Here is a 20,612-nt window from a genome sequence, read left to right on the forward strand (position 1 = left end):
GATGAACACCCCCTAGGAGGTAAGGGCGCACACATAGAGCATCTCCAAGACGCGGCCTCTTAAAAGCATGGCCTTCGAAGATAGAATTGTGGTCAAGCAAAAGCGTAATGTAGGGAGATGGCGCGTCCAGTAAGACACGACCCTCGGAGATTTATGTTAAGCTTGTGGTTAAGCAAGAGTGTAATGTCGGAAGAGAAAGCGCCTATTAAAGCGGCGTGACCCTTGGAGGTTTATGTTGTTAGGGCTTGATCTTTGAAGACCCCTTCAAGGAATAACATCCAATATATCGGAACCACCTCAGTAAAAGAATTCTGGAGACCTTAAAAGACTAGTTCCTAAACCACTACCTTGACTTTAGGCTTATCCTCACGAGACCACTTTTGATCAACTTAGGTGTTATGAACTCCAAAAACTACATATGTGTGATCCTTATAAATACCTGGTACGTAGGCATATTTAAAAAATCGAAAGTTGAGAGTCAAGAACAACCTATAATCCTTTTGATCTCAGCCCCCATAAACACATAACCATCACATTCCGAAACAAAACCGGTGTCACAAATTTTGATTTCGGTCATAAAACTCATTGTTGATTACCAAATTTCTCCATCAACAAATTATAATATAATTTAGAATTAATTGGACTATTATTGTATTTTCCGGCACCTTTTTGACCGGTCCGTGTCTAGTGTTTTCTTTATGAATAATAAGGTTCGTCTATAATCAAAATCATAGTCTTGACTTGTAACTAGTCAGTGCCCACAAGGATCTTTTTCTCTTATTTCCTTCCTATTGTCAAAAAGCTACAAATTATGAAGACTTGCATAATCTTGCCCACATGTATATGTTTTATGTGAAAATCAATGTGATTGTCACGGAGATAAACTGTGAAATATGGGCTTCTGGATGCCTGACCTTATCTATGTACCACGCACGTATCCTATTTATGCAGAAAATGATCTATATAATGATGATCTAGTAAATCATGCAGTCGAAACTTTGTGTATCGCAGCCTTTTTAAATTGAGATGGTTATTAAATATTATATAAAGTGGCCTTACCAAAATATTCTTAAAGTGTGCCTCTAGTTTTGGTTCCGTGAGGAATTTCTGCAGAGCACTAGATATTTTTTTTAGAACAGATAAAACCATGGTGAATAATTTATCATATTGGTCATCATGAGTGACACTGTCTTAAAAAACAACCTTTGCTGGGTTCAGATTTATGAAATTTTGTACTTGCACAATCTTAGATCGAGGAGTATAGAATTCTATATTTGGTTATAAGGGTGAATAATAGTTTGGATTTAAAAGATATATGCTCAATGCCGATTCCATTGCGATTTCATCTTACAATTATGAATCAATTTAGACGTACCCAGATGATTGGACAGTCGCGCGTAAGACTTGTTCCGTTGAGGTCACGAGTTCGATTTTCTGGACATTCCAGGAGTAAGTGGGCTATCATACTCGGGGTATGAGTGTGCTAGTATGTCTAACCGGATAATCGAGGTTTGCACAAGTTGGCCTGAACATCGATTTAACAAAAAAGAAGAAAAAAATGTTAGAGGACTATAGTTTCGTAGTGGACGTGTCAAGTATGGACTTAAGGTTAAACTAGACTACACCTCGTTTCATATCCATCTTTTAAATATTGTTTTCTCCTTCCCGGCTCTATTGTAAAATCACATATTTCGAAGACCCTTTCCATCTCTGTTATACTTCCATCAAATGTACTACTACCATAGTGAAAACCAGAAAGTGGATGCTATTTCTCTCACAAAACTCATGTCAAGTCAAAACAAGTACTTCCCGGAGCCAAGAAGCGACTAGTATAGACTATAGATTACAAGAAAATGAAGCTATTGTTGTTGAAATTCATGGTTTTCTTATCATACATCATCTTAGGAGAATCTACATGCAACATCACTACAGACCAAGATCTACTTAACAAAGCCTTCAGCTCAGTCTCTGGCTTCGATTCCTCCTGGTTTACACCGCATGATCCCAACTGTAAAACCCCAAATATTCTAACCAGCATAAATCTCTCATCACGAAATCTAAATGGCTCTGTTTCCTGGAAGTATCTCAAGAACATGTCTCATCTTCAATCAATTGATTTCTCCAACAATTTCCTCAAGGGCCATGTTCCAAGCTGGTTTTGGTCTCTACCAACCTTAGTCGAGATCAACCTATCCAAGAACATGCTAGTTGGTACCATTGGATTCAGAATGGGCTCATATTTTGGTCAATTTTCGTCGATGAGATTCCTCAATTTGTCCCAAAATAGGTTCACAAACTTGGTCAATCTCTCCGTTTTCCCTAAGCTCACCACACTTGACCTTTCACATAACAAACTCGGAATCTTGCCTCCTGGTCTCAACATGCTCAAAAATCTACAACATCTCGACATCTCAAAGTGTAACATTTCAGGTAACCTAAATGCTATTTCGAATCTCAACACATTACATTACTTGGATGTTTCGATAAACCATATGAATGGAAAATTTCCTTCTGATTTTCCCCCACTTTCTAACCTCAAGTTCTTGAACATTTCACTAAATAATTTCAGTGGCCATATTACCTCAGTCAATATCCAAAAATTTGGCCCCTCAGCCTTTATCCATGCCGGAAAATTTAACGTGACTAAAGTACCACATTCAATACCATACAGACCACACAAAAAAAGACACAAATCAAGACACAAAAATTTTGTTTTGGCCATATCAGTTTCATCCATAATCTTATTCCTGGCCATGTTGATATACATTTTTCGTATTTGTAAGAAAAGAAAACTGGCCAAGAAAAACAAATGGGAAATCCCGAAACCAACTCAGATATCGTCTAGTAATGTAGAGGTATCAGGGCCTTTTTCATTTGAAACAGAGTCGGGGGCCTCATGGGTTGCTGATGTAGTAGAACCATCTTCAGCCCCTGTAGTCATGTTCGAAAAGCCATTGATGAACTATCTCACCTTCAAGGACTTGCTTGCTGCCACATCACATTTCGGGAGAGAGTCGTTGCTAGCAGAAGGCCGTCGTGGGCCTGTTTACAGAGCTGTCCTGCCAGGTGACCTCCATGTTGCAATCAAAGTGTTGGAGAGTGCTAGAGATGTTGATTGTGATGAAATGAAGGCCGTGTTTGATGACATCTCGACGCTTAAACATCCAAATCTGTTGCCTATCTCTGGTTACTGCATTGCAGGTAATTCTATTAGTGATTCGTGTAGTTTATATTAATCGAGACATGCTTTTGTGAAAATTTTAGATACTTATAGGACAATTTTGTATTGAAATGGCTACTATTATACTCGTGGAGCACCATTTTATATCAGATTCACTGTATTTAAGTTTACGAGCTCGTTTAGGTAAACTAGTGGACTTGCTCTTGATTCGAGCATGGGCTTTTATTGATGGAATGTCACTATTGAATGCAGGCAACGAGAAGTTAGTGTTGTACGAATTTATTTCCAATGGAAATCTTCATGAATGGCTTCACGAGCTACCAGCAGGTGAAACCAACATAGAGGATTGGAGCACAGACACCTGGGAGCACATGAACGAAATCGAAAGCACACCCCGCATTTCATCGCCGGACAAAACGGAGTGGCTCACACGCCACCGCATCGCGGTGGGGATAGCCCGTGGACTCGCTTACCTCCACCACGGCTGCTCCAAGCCCCTGGTGCATGACCACTTAGTCACTTCTAATATCTTACTCTCAGATGACTTGGAGCTAGGGATGGCAAAAAAAACCGATCCGAATGGATACCCGACCGTTTCGACCCGAATGGATCTTACCGAACCCGATATTTTGGATTTGGATTTGAATTTGGATTTGATTTTTAGACCCGAACGAGTTTGGATTTGGATTTGGATACTAGGTATTCCGTATCGAAACCCGACCCGAAATCCAAATCCAATCCAAACCCGATCCAAACCCGAAACCCGAAAAAAAATCCAAATATATATATATATATATATATATATATATATGTATGTATGTATGTATGTGTATATGTATACTAATATACTTTTTTTCAATTTTAAATCTACTAAATTTTGTTTATATATAGAGTGTGAATATGTATATTCTTGGGTTATAGTGACTTTTTTTGTTTAACTAATGAGTTTTTTTAATATTTCATACTCCATATAGTGAAGATTTGTGTTTAGAAATTATTAAATACGGTTCAAGATTTTATTAATGTGTAATACTTTATTATTAAAGTAGTTTAGTTTTAAATATAATGAAATTTAAGGGCGGAAAAATCAAAAATAATATTTTTACAACACTTTATAAATTTCGGAATTTAGGTTTTGGATAAACCCGAACAAACCCGAACCCGATCCGAAACCCGTGGATTTGGATTTGGATTTGATATGTGAAACCCGATTGGATTTGGATTTGGATTTGGATTTTAAAAATAATTTGGATTTGGATTTGGATATCTCAAATATCCGAACCGATCCAACCCGTTGCCATCCCTACTTGGAGCCCAAAATTGCTGACTTTGGAATATTAAGTCAAGGTGGGGTCAGTGGGTCCCTCGAGGATGACGTGTATGATTTTGGTAAAATATTGATCGAGTTGTTGACTGGTGAAGTCAGCTCGGAGGAGAGTGTGGAGGAAGTGAGGAGATTGGTTAAAGAGGGTCTTGGGGTGAACGTGTTGGACTCGAGGTTGAGACTCGGGAGTGAGTCACTGAGTGAGATGGTGGAGTGTCTCCGAGTTGGGTACTTGTGCACGGCGGAGGTGTGTTGGAAAAGGCCTACCATGCAACAAGTGTTGGGTCAGTTAAAAAATGTGCATCATCTCAGAGAGAATCATCTCTAAAATTTTCTTCTTATAAGTCGTAAAGAAATATTAGTCAATCTTGTTAGGGATGTATTTGATTCAAGTCTCAAGGTACTAATAGTGATGTATGAATCTATAATTTGTAGTAAAATCTACCGAATATCATGAAGTTGAGTAGAAGTGTAAAACTCTTGAGCTCATGTAAAAAAAGACCTTTTTTAAATGTAAGTACACCAACACCATATGATTGCTAAAAACAAAACTCTTAGTAAATGTATTTGCCTAATTAAAAATCACAAACATGGATTTGATAAATCACCGGAGAACCAACTTTTCCCAAATGATATGAAGATTTAGGGCAATGAGGCTAGAGAGAAACCACATGTCAATAAAATCTAACAATCCAAGGAAGCAACATTGACAAAGAAAAATATAGCAAGTGTTAAATTCTCTCAGAACAGACACTGTTAATAATCCGCATTATGGCCTTAATAATTCTATAAGCTCACTTTTCTTCAACTTCGAGTATCCTTTAAGTCCTCTAGATTTTGCCAGTTCCTTTAATGCTGGGAGTTTCATTACCTCAACTCTCTCCGAAACGAATTCCTTTTCACTGCCTGCATCGAGTGATTCTCTGTTATCTTCAGTCTCTGGTCTTGAGCTTAGTGTGCTTGGAATTGGAGACCTTTTTATAAAATTAGATGGTGGTCGAGTTAACTTGAGGTCTGGTACAGAAGGGAAATCTGTTTTCCCGTCATTCTTCCAATGGCCTTCTCTAATTGACAAAACCTTCTCTCCTCTTTCGTTCAAAGTATTTGCTATAGTCACCAATCCACGAGAATTATATAATTAATTACAACATTACCAAAATGAAAAAGTAACATTATAGTAAGATTCTGTACTATGAAAACAATAATCAAAGGAAACACATGCATATAAACGGGCACTGCTGACAACCGACACAGTTTACTCTAAACAATTATCACTGTGACCGAACAGAAATTGTCCAAATTCTAATTCCTATTATCTGTTCATCGTATATTGACTACATATGACATACTACACTAGAGGTAACAAGATTAAATGAATTCAGAAATATTCACATTCGTAGTGAGTACTACTTATCATGAAGCCTCATACATTAATTGACTGATTGTCTGCATAGCACATACTTTCAACATAATATGCCTTTAAATGACAAAGCAACCATAATATTTACTAAACACAAAAAAATTGCGACTTTGGACTATTTACTGATTTGGCACCAAAACTCCATATTGATAAATGCATGTTGCATTATGTAAACAACCGCTCACCTTTCATTTGCTTACTCGATTGCTGTAGAACATCCAAGAGTGATTCCGGAGAAGGTTTTTCCTCGTCGGACCCGGAACTTTGTTTCCTAGTCATGGTCTCTTCCTTGGAGATAGAAGACTGTATTCGTCTAAACAGAGAGATGATTTCATCCTGATTTGCCGACTTAGAATCAGATGATTGAGTTATCTTCTCATCATCTCTTCTCCGAAACCTTCCTGATGCAGCAGTTCTTAAAGAATAACATCCACTCTTATTTTCATTAAATCTTCCAAATCTTAAGTTGCTTATGTGACAGTGGGCTCTCTGAGAAGCCAAAGTTGAAGACCCATTTGCATTTTCTGCCAAATTCAACAAGCTGCATCAAGAAATGATCACTCAGTTCTATTCCATGCCTATTTACAATGTATAAAAACTCCTCTATGAATAGTTAAGTTTTAGACAGAGATAGTATCAACAATGATAAACTCATTACTTATTAGGGAAGGGAATTCTGCCAACTGTTCTAAACATAATCAACATTCAATAATTTAAAATGTGAATCATTAACAAATTTCAACATACTACAACTGGTATAATTGCTTCAGCTGAAAGGGCAGCCAACAAGAAGTACACATTTGTTTTTTTAATTCAAATGAGCCCTCTATAATTTCAAACTAAATCTCGTTACACCGAGTACAACAATTTATATACACTACAGCCTATGATTACATATCTAGGAAATGCCTATAACTCAATAGCACCTTTAGTAGACACATAAATATTCAATTACAGTGCCTCACACACCAACTACTACAAACTATTTCAGTTATTTCACCAGCATTTTTACCATACTAGCAGAGGTTCACCAATTTAATATAGATCAACCGATAAATTCATGTACATAAAGATTTTCCAAAATGAGTCCCTCTCTTTTCCATTTCAAACTTATATCACCACGTTAATACTTCGCATTTCCCAATTCCCGCACACTGCCCACTTATTCTGATCAGTGTTGTTACTGTATGCTTAATTACACACCACACTCGCCCAGCTCAAAATAAACTTCAACAGAACACACTATAAAACGCACACAAAACAACAATGCCAGAAATAACATATACAATTTGAGCTTATGTACTTCTAAAATCGAACACCAAAACAATTTATCAGTTTCAAAAATATAAAATATCAGCAATGATAAACTTATTAGTTTAATTACTTATCAGAAAAGGGAATTCTGCCAAGTGCCAACTCTGCTAAACTCTAATCACTAGTTCTATCATTCGAAACGTGTTTGCATCATAAACAGATATCAAAATACTGCACCTAGTACAATCACTTCAACTGCAAGGGCTGCCTACAAAAACGGTCCATCTAAGCTTTTTCCTCTCTTTTTTCTATAATTCCGACAAGCCCTTTTTGATTCCAAAGTAGATGTCGATAAGCCAAATACAATACTATATATAGACTACAGCTTAGTGATTACATTCCTAGGAGACATGTACAACTTAATATCAACTGTTGAACACACTTGAAAACCAATTACAGCGCTTAACTCAACTACTATAAACTGATGCAATTTTCAACAAAACACAAAACAACATTGCCTAGAATAACATATACAATCAGAACTTCTATACTTCTAGAATCAAAAGATTGCAATAATTTATACGAAACAACAACACATATCCAAATCGAGAAAATGACCCAAATTAACAAAGAGCTTCAGTTCATGAATTTAACGATGACCCAATTTGAAAAAATAAATAAAGTTGATACCTGAAAGAAATGGTGGTCTCAACTTGAAGGTAACCCCGGAACAAAATACCATGGAATCCATATCCCCTTCACTGATAATTTTAGGTGTTTTTCGAGTATTTTGTAGTATTATAGGAGTAGTAGAACTCAGACTCAGAGGGCGTGTTTGGTTAAAGTGCGTACTGTATCCTGTATGTAAATAGATCAAGTGTCTGTTTGGATGTAAAAATCAGACCGTTGTTTAAACTTTTTTTTTATTTATAACATATCTACTTATCTACTCTACTTCTACTTATCTACTTATATATATAATAGCAAGCTTCGTGTTAAGCCAAAAAATGTTTTTGATAAGAATTGAACCCGTGACCTCTCTAATTCGTGTGCACCACTTACACCACTTGAGCTACACAAGCAGTCAATAAATTACTCAAAATCATTAACCACATACATTAAAACTATTGTATTTATATTCTTTTCAATATCTTATTTATTTAAGATAAGTTATTATTTCAGCTAAGTCTCATATATTGGAAAAAAATCTGAATAATAGGGCTCGAATCATGATTCCACTTTCTAAAAATGGATATAATTCATATCCGAATAAAAATGAACAAATTCAAATAGAAATTATAGAAATTCTAAGTCATAGATGTGATAAGTAACAAAAACTGAGGTTTCAATGAGCATCTTTGAAAGGAAAATTTGATGGACTTTCAACATTAACTATGTCATATTGATTTATTTTAATTATAAAAGGTGATTTATAAAGAGTTTACATGGAGAACATGAAATAAGATAACTGAAAGAATATTCTTATTTAGATTACTTTTAATATTAAAGTTAAGAATTCGGAATTCAACGTGTAACTAAATTTTTTTAAAAGAGAATTATAGATATAAGAATAGTGGAAAAGACATCAAATTTGATGTTAGAAAATATATCTAAATGATGTAATTTTGATGATACATGAATTTGAAATATTATAACTTGTGATATGAAGGTGAACTTAGAGAAATTCTATAATGTCAATCAAAAGTCAACCTTATAATAATACAACGTGTTTACGAGACCTACTAAAAAGAATAAAGTGATGATTATTACTTGGTTAAAATAAAATAGCACAGAGAAGTAAGTTATATATATTAAAGTCTTAAAACTATAATTTTAATATGTCATCCAACAATATATAACATACCAGTTAAATAAAATGATTCAAATCACAATTAAATTAATTAATTAATTACATATTAAACTAATAAAGTATAATTAATTCTGAACCGGATAATCCGACACGATACGGTGAAAACTTATATCTGATTAAACGGGACTAGAACAAGAATGTTTTTCCATAATCCAGAATATCGAAGACATGATTTGATTTTTAACAATTGAACATGATATGCTACATTGCTCACCCCTAAAAAATACGAGTATCAAGATATTTAAAAATGTGAGTTTGCACGGAGCTAAAAAGGTAAGTACACGACTAATTAAACTAAATATTTCATGTTTTTATATACTTCATGGGGACTCTCTTTTTGCTATTTGAAATTCCAGATGATCATTTTGAGATTTGGTTTATAACAATTACATGACAAATCATTAAAATTCTTAATCAACAAGCTCAGAAAACTAATGATAAAACGGTTTTTCTATGATGTGCCCATGGGCAAACACTAAACACCAAAATTTATGAATTTAGATGGTTTCTATTGGCTTAACTTCTTTAATAATGGTGGAGCCTCCTGCAATTACAACAACCACACCAATCAAAACCCTCCAATTTTATAAAAATTTGTGCTTAGCATGTGCCCATGGGCACCCACTAGACAAACCTATGTTAAAAAATTAAAATTTTATAACGAGACAATATTATAAGATATTGTATTAAAGTAATAATCATCTAATATTTTAAATTAACAATAGAAATCTAATACATTGAAGTACTATATAATTGATATGAAAATTAAAAAGGTGAGTCACATCAAATGTGTCGGAATTTTTTGGGTACAATTATAAGGTTGGTAGTTCAATTGATGCTTTTTTTAATAAAATAAGGTATGAGTCTTTTTATATACAACAAATGTTTCAATTTCTATTTATACAAAGTGTGTGCAACATATGCTAAAAAAGAATGTGTTCATAATCTGCCCATCATGTATCACTTAAATATAACAAAATGTACGTTCAAAAAAGAAGAAATAAATAAAAAATAATGCGGACTACATATGACATCTTCATCTAATCATGATTTAGGATATTCTAATTCACATATCAAGAACAAGTTTTCATCAAAATTATGGTTACGTTAGATGAAATAATTTAATAATTTTCAACAATAAATTACGCATACTTTTCAACGAGGCATATTATATTTAAAATCTAAAAGTTTCTGTATTAATTTCGAATATAATTTTGAACATGTAGATAATATAGTAGTGCCTCTATATCCTAACAAATTTGAATACAGAAAAATCAGGCCAAATGTCGTTATTGATGCATAAATATTACATTTCATATTTATATATTTTGGGAAAGAAAAAAACATAATAATTAGGCTCGAAATAACATGATAACACATGAATATTATTTAAAAAAACAACATAAACTAGAGGCCCGTGACTCGCACGGGTTTTTATGCTAGTTTTGAGTTATAATTCAAAAAGTAAAATTTTTGATGAGTAATGAAATATATGCTTCTGGCAAAGGTTGAAATACAGTTTTTTTTCCAAATGATGCAAGGATTTGTATTTTAAAAAAAACAGATTTTAAGCTAAAAACTGCATTTCAGAAAAACTGTTTTCAGATTTATTAAACAATTTTTCACCCTTTTTTTAGCAAAATATTATTATTATTATCTATAACAGCAATGTTGAATGTTACCTAAAATTTTTTTGCTGGACATTCATAAGATCCATCCGTTTAGCGGCTGGATTATTCCATTTGAATTTAGGACCTTCGATGACAAAACTTTAAAATGAAAAAAATTCGCGTCAGTTGATCATCGGCATTTTATCAATCAAGTTTAGTAAATTTATAATAAGTTCGGGAATTAATCAAAATGTTTACTCGTTTTGATTGTTCCACTCTGATTTTTTTTTTTTTTGCAAAATTAATTTTGAGTACCTATCACTACTATTTGAAATTTAAACAAATTGCAAACACTTCATTGATTTATATAGGTACAGTAATATAATTCAAAGACTCCACTAGCTGATAATTTATAAGTCCAAATTTATTTTCTCCTATAATCCATTTTTTTAGTTTAAATATAATAAGTTTCTTAATCTTGTACAAATGGTCCTAAATACCTATAATAGATTTTGTTTGTGTTGAGGAATGAGGACCTGAATAGATTAACTTTTTCATTTAACTACCACTTGGTATAGAGATTGATCATGTCAAAACCCTACCTGCAACAGGAGGAAGAGCAAGGTCTAATAAGACTGCCGATCGAGTTAATAAAAGACATCATCGAACGTCTGTCAGGCAAAGATCTAGCTAATTTAGCATCCGTTTGTTCCTTGTTGGATCGTATAATATGTAATGATAATCAGGGCAGTGCCTGAGAATTGAGAATTACAATGCCCTGTGCAATATGCATAAAATGTGCCCTAATAGTGTCCTAATAGTCTAAAAATATACAAGTACATGAAATAATAAAAATCGACACAAAATTGTAAAAATCATATTACAATTAAAGTGCATAAAATATTTTTTTTCATATTATAAAAATTAACTGAAAATTGTAAAAAAATAAAACAAGTACGTAGATAACATAAAATTATCTGAAAAGTGTTCTTCTAGCATTTTTTGAAGCAAACCCTCAAATAATATTTTTATAATCCACATTTTCTAACAAACTATTTTCTATGAATGGATACATATATAATTTAAATTTATATTATATGTATACTTGTTTAAAATTATATAAACCCGTTATTAAATTCATTATATATTTAAATTACTTGTTTCATACTTGATATATAGACACACACACATGTATAAATTAAAAATGAATATAATTTAAAATAAATTAGATCCTAAAAATTGAATCATTATTTTAATGATATAATACTGCATATGGTCATCAAGAAAGAAAAAAAATAGTATAAGTAGTTAAATTAATTAACTTAATGAAGTCATTATTAGTTAAATTAGAATTTTACCTTGAGAGCAGGATAATTTTCGATGCAAGTATTTATTTCTATTAACATGATTATGATATTAGTATTTTTAAGAATTTATATAACTTATTCAAGGTAACATTTAAAACTTATTGATGTGTATAAAAATTTTCAATTTTTTCATCTTAATAATAAAATTAACCTTTTTGCTATTTTTTTTCATTTTGACTATATATATATATATATATATATATATATATATATATATATATATATATATATATATATATATATATATATATATGTCATTGCTCAAAACAGAACACTCTTAAAAAAAGAACAACACAGAACACTTTAGAATCAAATGTAGAATCTCATCAAAACCTTGAATTAAATTCCAATTTTAAGGTGATTAACGTTTTATTATGAATAAAAACAGTATCCACCATGTTTAACAATAAATATAAATTAAAAATAACATGATTCTATGTAAAATAATCGTGCAAAAGATATATCTATATGATTCCATTCTGGATTCTATTCTTGATTCTAATCTGCATTCTATAATATTTCATATCAATAATTTAGATGAGTTTGGATGTTAGAATTCATATATCAAGTTTAATTACTACTTAACTATGTAATTATAACCTTAACAAATCATTTTTTATGAAAAATGAAGTGTTATGATAGTGTTCTGTGTTGTTCTTTTTTTAAGGTGTTCTGTGTGGAGTGCAACCCTATATATATATATAATGTGCCCCTAACATTTGAGGGGCCTGTTCCGATAACGCTTTGTGGAAACGGAAACGTAAGTTTCGACGAGAGGAATTTGAATACATGCCTGGTGAGATATACTGTATAGTTGTAAGGCCTGGAGACAGAGGTTTGCAGCCACCTGGATCATGTATAAAAGGAAAGCAAACCGTAAATTTGCCGTCGGATCGGATTATGTTGCCAAGAGATCGAAGAAGATGTATTGGACATCAGATGATTTTAATTAGGTATACAACTATCGAATATGACTTGCTTAAAAATCTTGACGTGTAGTTTTGTTTTGGATAAGCAGTAGAAATATTTTAGTGCCTGATTGTGAACTATGTATGAAATCTTTATGGTGTAGTAGATTTTATCCTTCCTCAAAATATTGCCGAGGAGAAAGTGAATATAAGCGATATATGTACTGATTCGAGTTTCTTCAAGATCAGTATGTCAAGTGCCCCACTTTGGTTTGGTTCTATGTTTCCTAATATAAGTTGAGTTTAGAAACCTGATTTATATAATTTGGCAATCAATTAATTACATGCATTCGGGAGTCTGAAATTGAATCAACTTGGATCTGAAGCTCGTGAGCATGTTTTTTTTTTACTCAGGTTCTTCTATATTTGAAACCAAGATGGATCCATACTTACCTGTTAGTTACAGTACATTATAAACTACTACGAATAGTGGTAATTATTGTATACTACTACGAATAGTGATAATTATTGTATTGAAAATCAACAAATATCAAAAACATATGAATTGACCAAAAGTTTTAAAAAATAGCTTAATTTGAAACTAATTATAAAACTAGTATTGAAGTGCAACTTATATTTTAACACTAATAAACACTTTGTGATGATATACTATCCGTCCGAATGAGATGTATACGTTTACTGTTTACACACATTTTGAGACTCTTACAAAATATAGTTTCATAATATTTTTTAAAATTTTCCTTTTTTGGATAAAAGTTTAAAAATCAAATTTTTATTCAGAAAAATAAAGTTTTAAAAAAATATTGTGGAACTATACTTTAAAAAATCTTAAAATCGTGTCAAAAGATAACGTATACAATTCATTAGGACGGACTATGTAGTATTGATGATAATAGATAGTTAGCATCCAGGACTTGCTCTAAGATTTACCAGACCGGTATGCCCTGTACTCAAAGGCATCAAGAAATGACATGCAAGTCTTAGAGCATCTCCAAGAGACTCTTTATTTAGAGCATCTCCAAGAGATTCTTCATTTAAGCTCCTAACTTGAGATTTGAGGAGGGAGAGGAAAAATGTTGCTCCAAGAGACTCTTAAGTGGCTCTTAAATCACTAAGAGCCTCTTGTTTCTCTCCCCTCTCTCCTCAAAGTTAAGAGCCACCACATGGCTCCTAACTCATTTTTTCACAATAAAAAAATCCTTCCCTCCAATTCACCTCCATCTTTCCTTCTTTTTTGTTATAGTGGAGCCCAATATATGAATAAAATATGAGATAGAGAAGAGATGTAGAGAGTATTGTTGGAGTTTACACTCTTAACTTTGTCCTAAATTACTAAGAGCCACATTTTTTATATTATATTTAAGAGCCAACAAGGAGGCTCTTGGAGATGCTCTTAGGCTCCTAACTTGAGATTTGAGGAGGGAGAGGCAAAATGTTGCTCCAAGGGATTCTTAAGTGGCTCTTAAATCACTAAGAGCCTCTTGTTTCTCTCTCCTCTCTCCTCAAAGTTAAGAGTCATCACATGGCTCCTAACTTATTTTTTCACAATAAAAAAATCCTTCCCTCCAATTCACCTCCATCTTTTCCTCTCTTTTTGTTTTGTTTCCCAATATATTGGAGCCTAATATGAATAAAATATGAAATAGATAAGAAATATAGAGAGCATTGTTGGAGTGTACACTCTTAACTTTGTACTAAATTACTAAGAGTTACATTGTTTATATTATATTTAGGAGCCAAAAAGAGTCTCTTGGAGATGCTCTTACATCTGCAGACTTCCTAATCCTATACAGTATGGGGTATACGCCCGAAAGGTCATCAAAGTGCCTTTAAAGAGGAAAGATTCTTAGCAGTCCATGTTATATTTTGCTGAGATCCTCTCATTTCTGCAAACATTTTGACAGGCTTATTTCACATTAAAAGTACCAATGTTCACGACTGTGTAAAAAGTAAAAGCCTGGAAGGTGAAAGGTGGTCCTGTGTCATAAACAATGTTACAAGTGTCATATATACTATTCATGTTCGATTTGTATTCATAAGTATTTTAATATAGTTAAGTTTTTATATTTAATACTATTATAAAATTAAAGATATTAATGATAAAAAAATATGTATTGACAAACTTTTTTTTTTGAAAAAATAAAATAATTCAGTAATGAAAAGCCATACGGCATCTACAGATATAATCGAAATTGAACAAACGCATAATCATATCACCGCTGAATCCTTCCTTCTTCGGTAGGCAACCAAGCGATTTTTTGAAGAGATATATACATGTTGTAATACTCCCAATGTTGTTTTGAGCAATCGACCATGAATGTATCACCATACAAACCTTTATCACTGAATCAGCACCATGAAAATCCCGCAGATCTGTAATCCCGGACATGATGAACACACAAAAACCAAACAAAAACCTAACTCTCACAAGGAGAGACCAAAAAAAACCCAAATAAATTGGGAACTTATTGAAAAAAATAAAAAATTAATTAATAATAATAATATAATTGATAAAACAAACAGAAAAAATAATAATGGACGGAAAAAGTACCAGCTTAACAGTGTTACCACTGTCATTGGTCATATCAGCAGATCCTAGTTGAATTGCATGAGTTAATTGTGAAGGTTAAAATATGAGTCTTTGGGTGAAAGATTTTTACTTAGTGGAGAGTTTTGTGTAAGCGGCGGGTATCATTATTAATGAAATTATAATTAATAAAATTTATCACCCAACAATAAAGTAATTGTTAGAATGTAAAAATTAACTAAGTTCACCAAAACTTATCTCAATTTCCTTTTTCTGGTCAAATAACAAAATTTTGCATATAGTCAATCTGTATGTATCTTGATAACATGTCATTGCCCTTTTCACCTTATTTAACTATACAGCTGCCAATCACAATTTGGGAGAAACAAATTCATTACATTGGAAACTGCCTGCACCCAATCACAGTTTTTTCATCTGACTTCTTTTTCTTTTTGTGCTGTAAAAATTTGGTGCAGGCAAGAATTTATACTTCATTTTATATCTAGTGTGGATTAATTTTTAAAGCCGAAACAAACAAAACTGAAAATATCCTGTAATATCTGATTGCAACACACAAATTTCAGAATTCGTGAGAAATAGTAAATGCAAACAAGAGACATCGATCGAGTTAATTATTTAGTTCATGAATTTTTTTTACGATATTACCTCCACATTGAATCTTTGAAACTACAAGCCCTGCATAACTGCATATTTTTGTCAAATGAAAAACATAAAGGAAACTTATGAACTGGAGGTATCATAATTACACAGGCCAAAGATGAACTCAAGTGAAAGACATGAATTATTAACCAAGTATGAAAAAGCAAAATCTTCCATATAAAGAAATCATACATTCACTACAACATCACCATAATTCATAACATATTTACTTTTCCCTCAAGGCCTAATCATCCCACCCCACACTCCCACAGGCCACTAAGGGTCTGTTTGGGATTGCTGTTGAAAATTGTTGTTGCTGTGAGTAAAAGTGCGGTTTACAAAAGTGCTGTTTACAAAAGCGGAGACTGTTTGGTAAACTTGATTTCAAATGTGCTGTTTGAGTAAAAGCTGAAAACAAATTGTTTGGTAAATTTTTTGTTAAACTGCTGTTTAGAGTTATAATTATAAATAAAATAATATTTTATTAACATGTTTTGGGGTTCTATTGACAGCTGTAAAACTATAAAATACTGTTTTCTTTAAAATTTAATTGATTATTTTGTATGATGTATGAGGTTTTTTTTTAAAAAAATATGCTATTAATATATATAATTTTAAGTAATGATATAAAAATCATATTTAAAATAGAAAATCATATTGGTATAACCAATTAAATTTATGGCTTTTTATAAAATTACGATATTCTATTTACAAAACTACATAATTTCTGTAAGATTTTCAACAGTAACGCATCATTTATATTTTACACACAAATATAAAAAAAAGCAATTCCTTATTAGTAACATACAATATTTTTTTATGTGATTTAGATTACTTCTATTTTATTTGGAACACCAATATTAATTCTTATATTCATTTAAAAATTATATAAAAATCTATAACATTTACCAAATATACTACTTACGTTTATTTTATATATAAATATATAATTTTTTTCTTCTATTAATATATATTACTCAATAAATTTAATTTCTGTCTCTATATTATAATGAAATTTTTTTGGACAAAATTTAATAACACCAAAAAGATATAACTTTAAAATTCATTTAAACAATATTTATTTCAAATATTTTCATTTAAATTTTTATTAGAAAAAATTCAACAACCATCATGTGTACCAACAATAATCCCAGAATATAATAAAACATGTGTTATATATGTGTTTTGTTATTTTGTTTTAAGGGCTACAATATATTTTATAAAAAATAGTTGTTTGTGTCAGGGTTTGATGTTGGGGCCTGTAACAACTGCGCGCAACAGCTGCTTTTGTAAAAGCAGGGGTACACCAGCTTTCTGTAAAAGCTGCTTTTGGACAAAAATTGTGGTTAGAAAAAACTCTTTCAGATTTTACCAAACACTTTTTTATAGCGGTTTGAGAAAAAGCTGCTGTTGTGGTTTGGAACCACAACCCCAAACAGGCACTAAACCCCACAGGGCAAGTAGTAAACAGAGCTTTCTACTCAAATGCCACAAATAATAACAAAGTTCTCTAAGCCAAAAGCTCCAGCTTCCTTAACAAAAAAGACCTCTTTAGGTTGAACCCATGATTTAGCAAATACAGTAATAAGTAATTTTTATAAATCTCGCAAAGCATGACATGCCAATGCAACTGGTCTTCCTCAGATGAATGTTCTATAAATTCATTTTTATGTATTTTATATGAATTTTTCCTAAATAAATGAGGCAAAAATGCACAAATTATCCACACCATTTAGAAAGAAGAACTAAGAAAACAATGAGAAAAACTATAGATGAGAGGCCAATGGCAACACCAAGGACAACCTTACTTGGACCCTTGTGATTCATGTCCGGATCAGATTTCACATCACCGTCATCGTCGTCGTCATCATCATCGGCCGAGCTCCGTCTACTAGTACTGCCATCACTAAGGGAATCTTTAGCCGGTGGTGGTGGGATTGGCAATCCATATTTGTCACAAGGGGAAATCCCCAGCTTAAATTTGGAAGAAATTGTCGTTTGATTGTAACAAAGATTATTGTTCCCGCCTATTTTAAACACCTCGAATCTCTTAAGAGTGGACTCATTAAACGGCATTACTCCGTGAAACTTGTTATACTCAAGATTCAAGTACTTCAAATTCCTCATCTCTGAAATAAACGCGGGAACTGTCCCATTGAGCTGATTAGAGCCGAGATCAAGGTGCACAAGTTCAGGCATTGCTAAAATTGTCTCCGGGACTGAACCCGAAAGCGAATTTAACGACAATGACAAGGTTTGAAGAGCTAGCAAGTCTCCTATTGAATCAGGTATGGTTCCGGTGATCCCATTGGAAGAAAGATTCAAAATTTGTAAATTTTCGAGTCGGGTCAAGGAAGTTGGGATTTTCCCAAAAAGACTATTGTGTGATAAATCAATGTGAGTGAGATTTATGTGCCAATGTTTGGGGAAAAGCCCGTTGAGTTTGGCTTGTGTGATTGCGAGAAAGCTGAGAGACTTCATGGGGTAGAGGATGATGGAGGGGTGAGTAGAGTTGATTGTAGTGTTGGATATTGTTAGAGAGGTGAGATTTGTGAGGTGGCTGAGGAAGAGTCCGGAGAGTTTGGTGAGGCTGTTGATGGCTGAGAAGGACTGGAGATTTGTGGAAAGTTGGGGAGGGAAGTGAGGGAGAGGGAGAGATGGGCAGTCGAGAATCGAGAGAGATGTGAGGGAGGAGAGAGATTTGAGGGCAGTGTTGGAGATTTGGAGGTGGGGAGGGCAGTTGGAGAGGTTGAGGGTGAGGAGGTGGCGGAAAGGGGAGGAGTTGTCGCATGTTGAGGTGGTGCATGGGTCTGTGGTGGTGGGGATGTTGAGTGATTGGAGGGCTGTGAGTTGTTTGGGGTCTAGAGTGGTGGAGGAGGTGGTGGTGGAGAGGAGGATGAGAGTGAGGATGAGGAGGCATTGTTGTGGTGGTTCCATCACTCTTTGCTTCTGTGTGTGATGGAGTGTAAATGTGGAACAGGGGAAGTACTCTACTTCATGAGTGTAGAGATTACAGATGCTTTGACAGAGAGGGCAATGAATGTTGCTAGAGAAGGTGAGTAGGATACTAATTTATTGCACTTCACTTCTACAGTATGTTCTATACTCCCCTGTCACACCTTATGCAAATTACTTCATGTCCAAAAAAAAATGAATGATGAAATCTATTATAATTATTACAAAATCACATTCATAGACTATGCGCCTATTTGTTTTTACGAAGCAGAAACTGCTTCTTTTGACCCATTTGTGTAAATAAACAGAAACATTTTTAAAAGTTGAGAATATTAGCTTCTTTCTTAGAGTTTTTACTTTTTTCCAAACACTTTATTAACTTATTTCTTACTTTTAATCTACTTCTTTACCTTAAACAAAGAATCACTTTTTTTTAAGTTTGCACAAACGTTCCTCGTGCATTTTTTAACTTTTATTGTTTCAAAATTAAAGCCAAGTGTGTAACTCTTGGAGCAAGTCCAATAGGTTACCAATCCTATTACTTATAAATAATATAAAATAATGAGTGCTAGTATGTCTTAGTGATTTAGGTAATCTATTTTTAGTGTCAACTCCAATAGTAATCCCTATATTTGTTCTCCTAAGATTATTTTAATAATAAATTTGAGAGAGGGGGGGAAAGGAGAGAATAGACAAAGAAAGAAGGAGAGAGATGATTATTTTATTCATAAATATTAAATAAGTAATGGCTAGGGGTTACTTATAAATAGGTAATAGCTAAGAGAATTAAGGTTGTGCTAGTGATTTAGGATAACACTAGGATAGTGTTAGAGTGCATTTTTTTGACACATTACCTAAATGTGAGTTTAGGACATCATATAGGCAATCTATTGGACTTGCTCTTAACTCTTAGAAAATATGCAGTGTCAACTATCTTTGTTGTTTCAATCCATTAATTACAATTTACACATAATCTTAAGAAAATCTCAAGTAGTAATACCAGTTGTTTCTCAAGAAAATCTTCGTAAAATGGAACTTTCTCTTCTGTCATTGTCATCTCTCTGGGTGAAATTATAGCTGAGGTGCTGTTATATATCTATAGGATAGGTTTATTATTCAACAGTCCTTAAGCGGCACCTGCAAAATTATTCATTTTACATCTTCTGTGGTTCGGTGTGAACTCTGGAAAATGCGTTGATGCAACTCTCTTTTCACAGCTACTTTATCGACTGACGATTTGTTGTCGGTTTTGGGAGGAAACGAGACACTGTTTGCTTTATCAATGGATTATTATAAGGGAAATTCTCGATGGTACACTCGTAGAATTGTCTTTTCTCAATGGTACCATCGCATTTTTGACTTCTACTGATGGTACGCTCGTATTTTTAATTTACTTTCTATGGTACCTTCGTGTACTTTTAATTTACTCTCTATTGATTTCAAACTGTAAAACAAATTGTATATTTGAAATCCTTGCTAAAAGTTACATAAAATAGACTCTTAAATCATGTAAAA

General features: G+C 32.9%; 3 protein-coding genes across 6 annotated transcripts; 1 reads left to right on the top strand and 2 right to left on the bottom strand.

The window, feature by feature from the left end:
• The first annotated feature begins 1,636 nt into the window (after positions 1-1,636).
• Positions 1,637-4,969, top strand: LOC108198256 (calmodulin-binding receptor kinase CaMRLK). Its single transcript, XM_017366019.2, has 3 exons — positions 1,637-3,201; positions 3,434-3,741; positions 4,495-4,969. Exons 1-3 carry the CDS (start codon positions 1,854-1,856, stop codon positions 4,831-4,833), a joined length of 1,995 nt encoding a protein of 664 aa, XP_017221508.1. The 5' UTR covers positions 1,637-1,853; the 3' UTR covers positions 4,834-4,969.
• A 193-nt stretch (positions 4,970-5,162) lies between these two features.
• On the bottom strand, positions 5,163-8,055 carry LOC108197810 (rho-N domain-containing protein 1, chloroplastic). Of its 2 annotated transcripts, none has more exons than XM_064083451.1 (3): positions 7,870-8,055; positions 6,111-6,449; positions 5,163-5,615 (listed from the first exon to the last, which is right to left on the bottom strand). In XM_064083451.1, exons 1-3 carry the CDS (start codon positions 7,928-7,930, stop codon positions 5,275-5,277), a joined length of 741 nt encoding a protein of 246 aa, XP_063939521.1. In that variant the 5' UTR covers positions 7,931-8,055; the 3' UTR covers positions 5,163-5,274. The 2 variants fall into 2 exon arrangements, with proteins under 2 accessions (XP_063939521.1, XP_017221006.1); XM_017365517.2 differs by having other exon boundaries at positions 5,163-5,612; positions 7,870-8,051.
• Positions 8,056-14,769: 6,714 nt separating this feature from the next.
• Positions 14,770-19,314, bottom strand: LOC108197004 (receptor-like protein 51). 3 transcript variants are annotated; one of them, XM_064083201.1, is made up of 2 exons: positions 17,946-19,314; positions 14,770-14,912 (listed from the first exon to the last, which is right to left on the bottom strand). In XM_064083201.1, exons 1-2 carry the CDS (start codon positions 19,077-19,079, stop codon positions 14,862-14,864), a joined length of 1,185 nt encoding a protein of 394 aa, XP_063939271.1. In that variant the 5' UTR covers positions 19,080-19,314; the 3' UTR covers positions 14,770-14,861. The 3 variants fall into 3 exon arrangements, with proteins under 3 accessions (XP_063939271.1, XP_063939272.1, XP_017219952.2); XM_064083202.1 differs by having other exon boundaries at positions 17,951-19,312; XM_017364463.2 differs by lacking the exon at positions 14,770-14,912 and having other exon boundaries at positions 16,299-19,305.
• Positions 19,315-20,612: the final 1,298 nt, after the last annotated feature.

This window comes from Daucus carota, chromosome 8 (assembly GCF_001625215.2).
Source record: "Daucus carota subsp. sativus chromosome 8, DH1 v3.0, whole genome shotgun sequence".
Lineage (NCBI taxonomy): Eukaryota > Viridiplantae > Streptophyta > Magnoliopsida > Apiales > Apiaceae > Daucus > Daucus carota.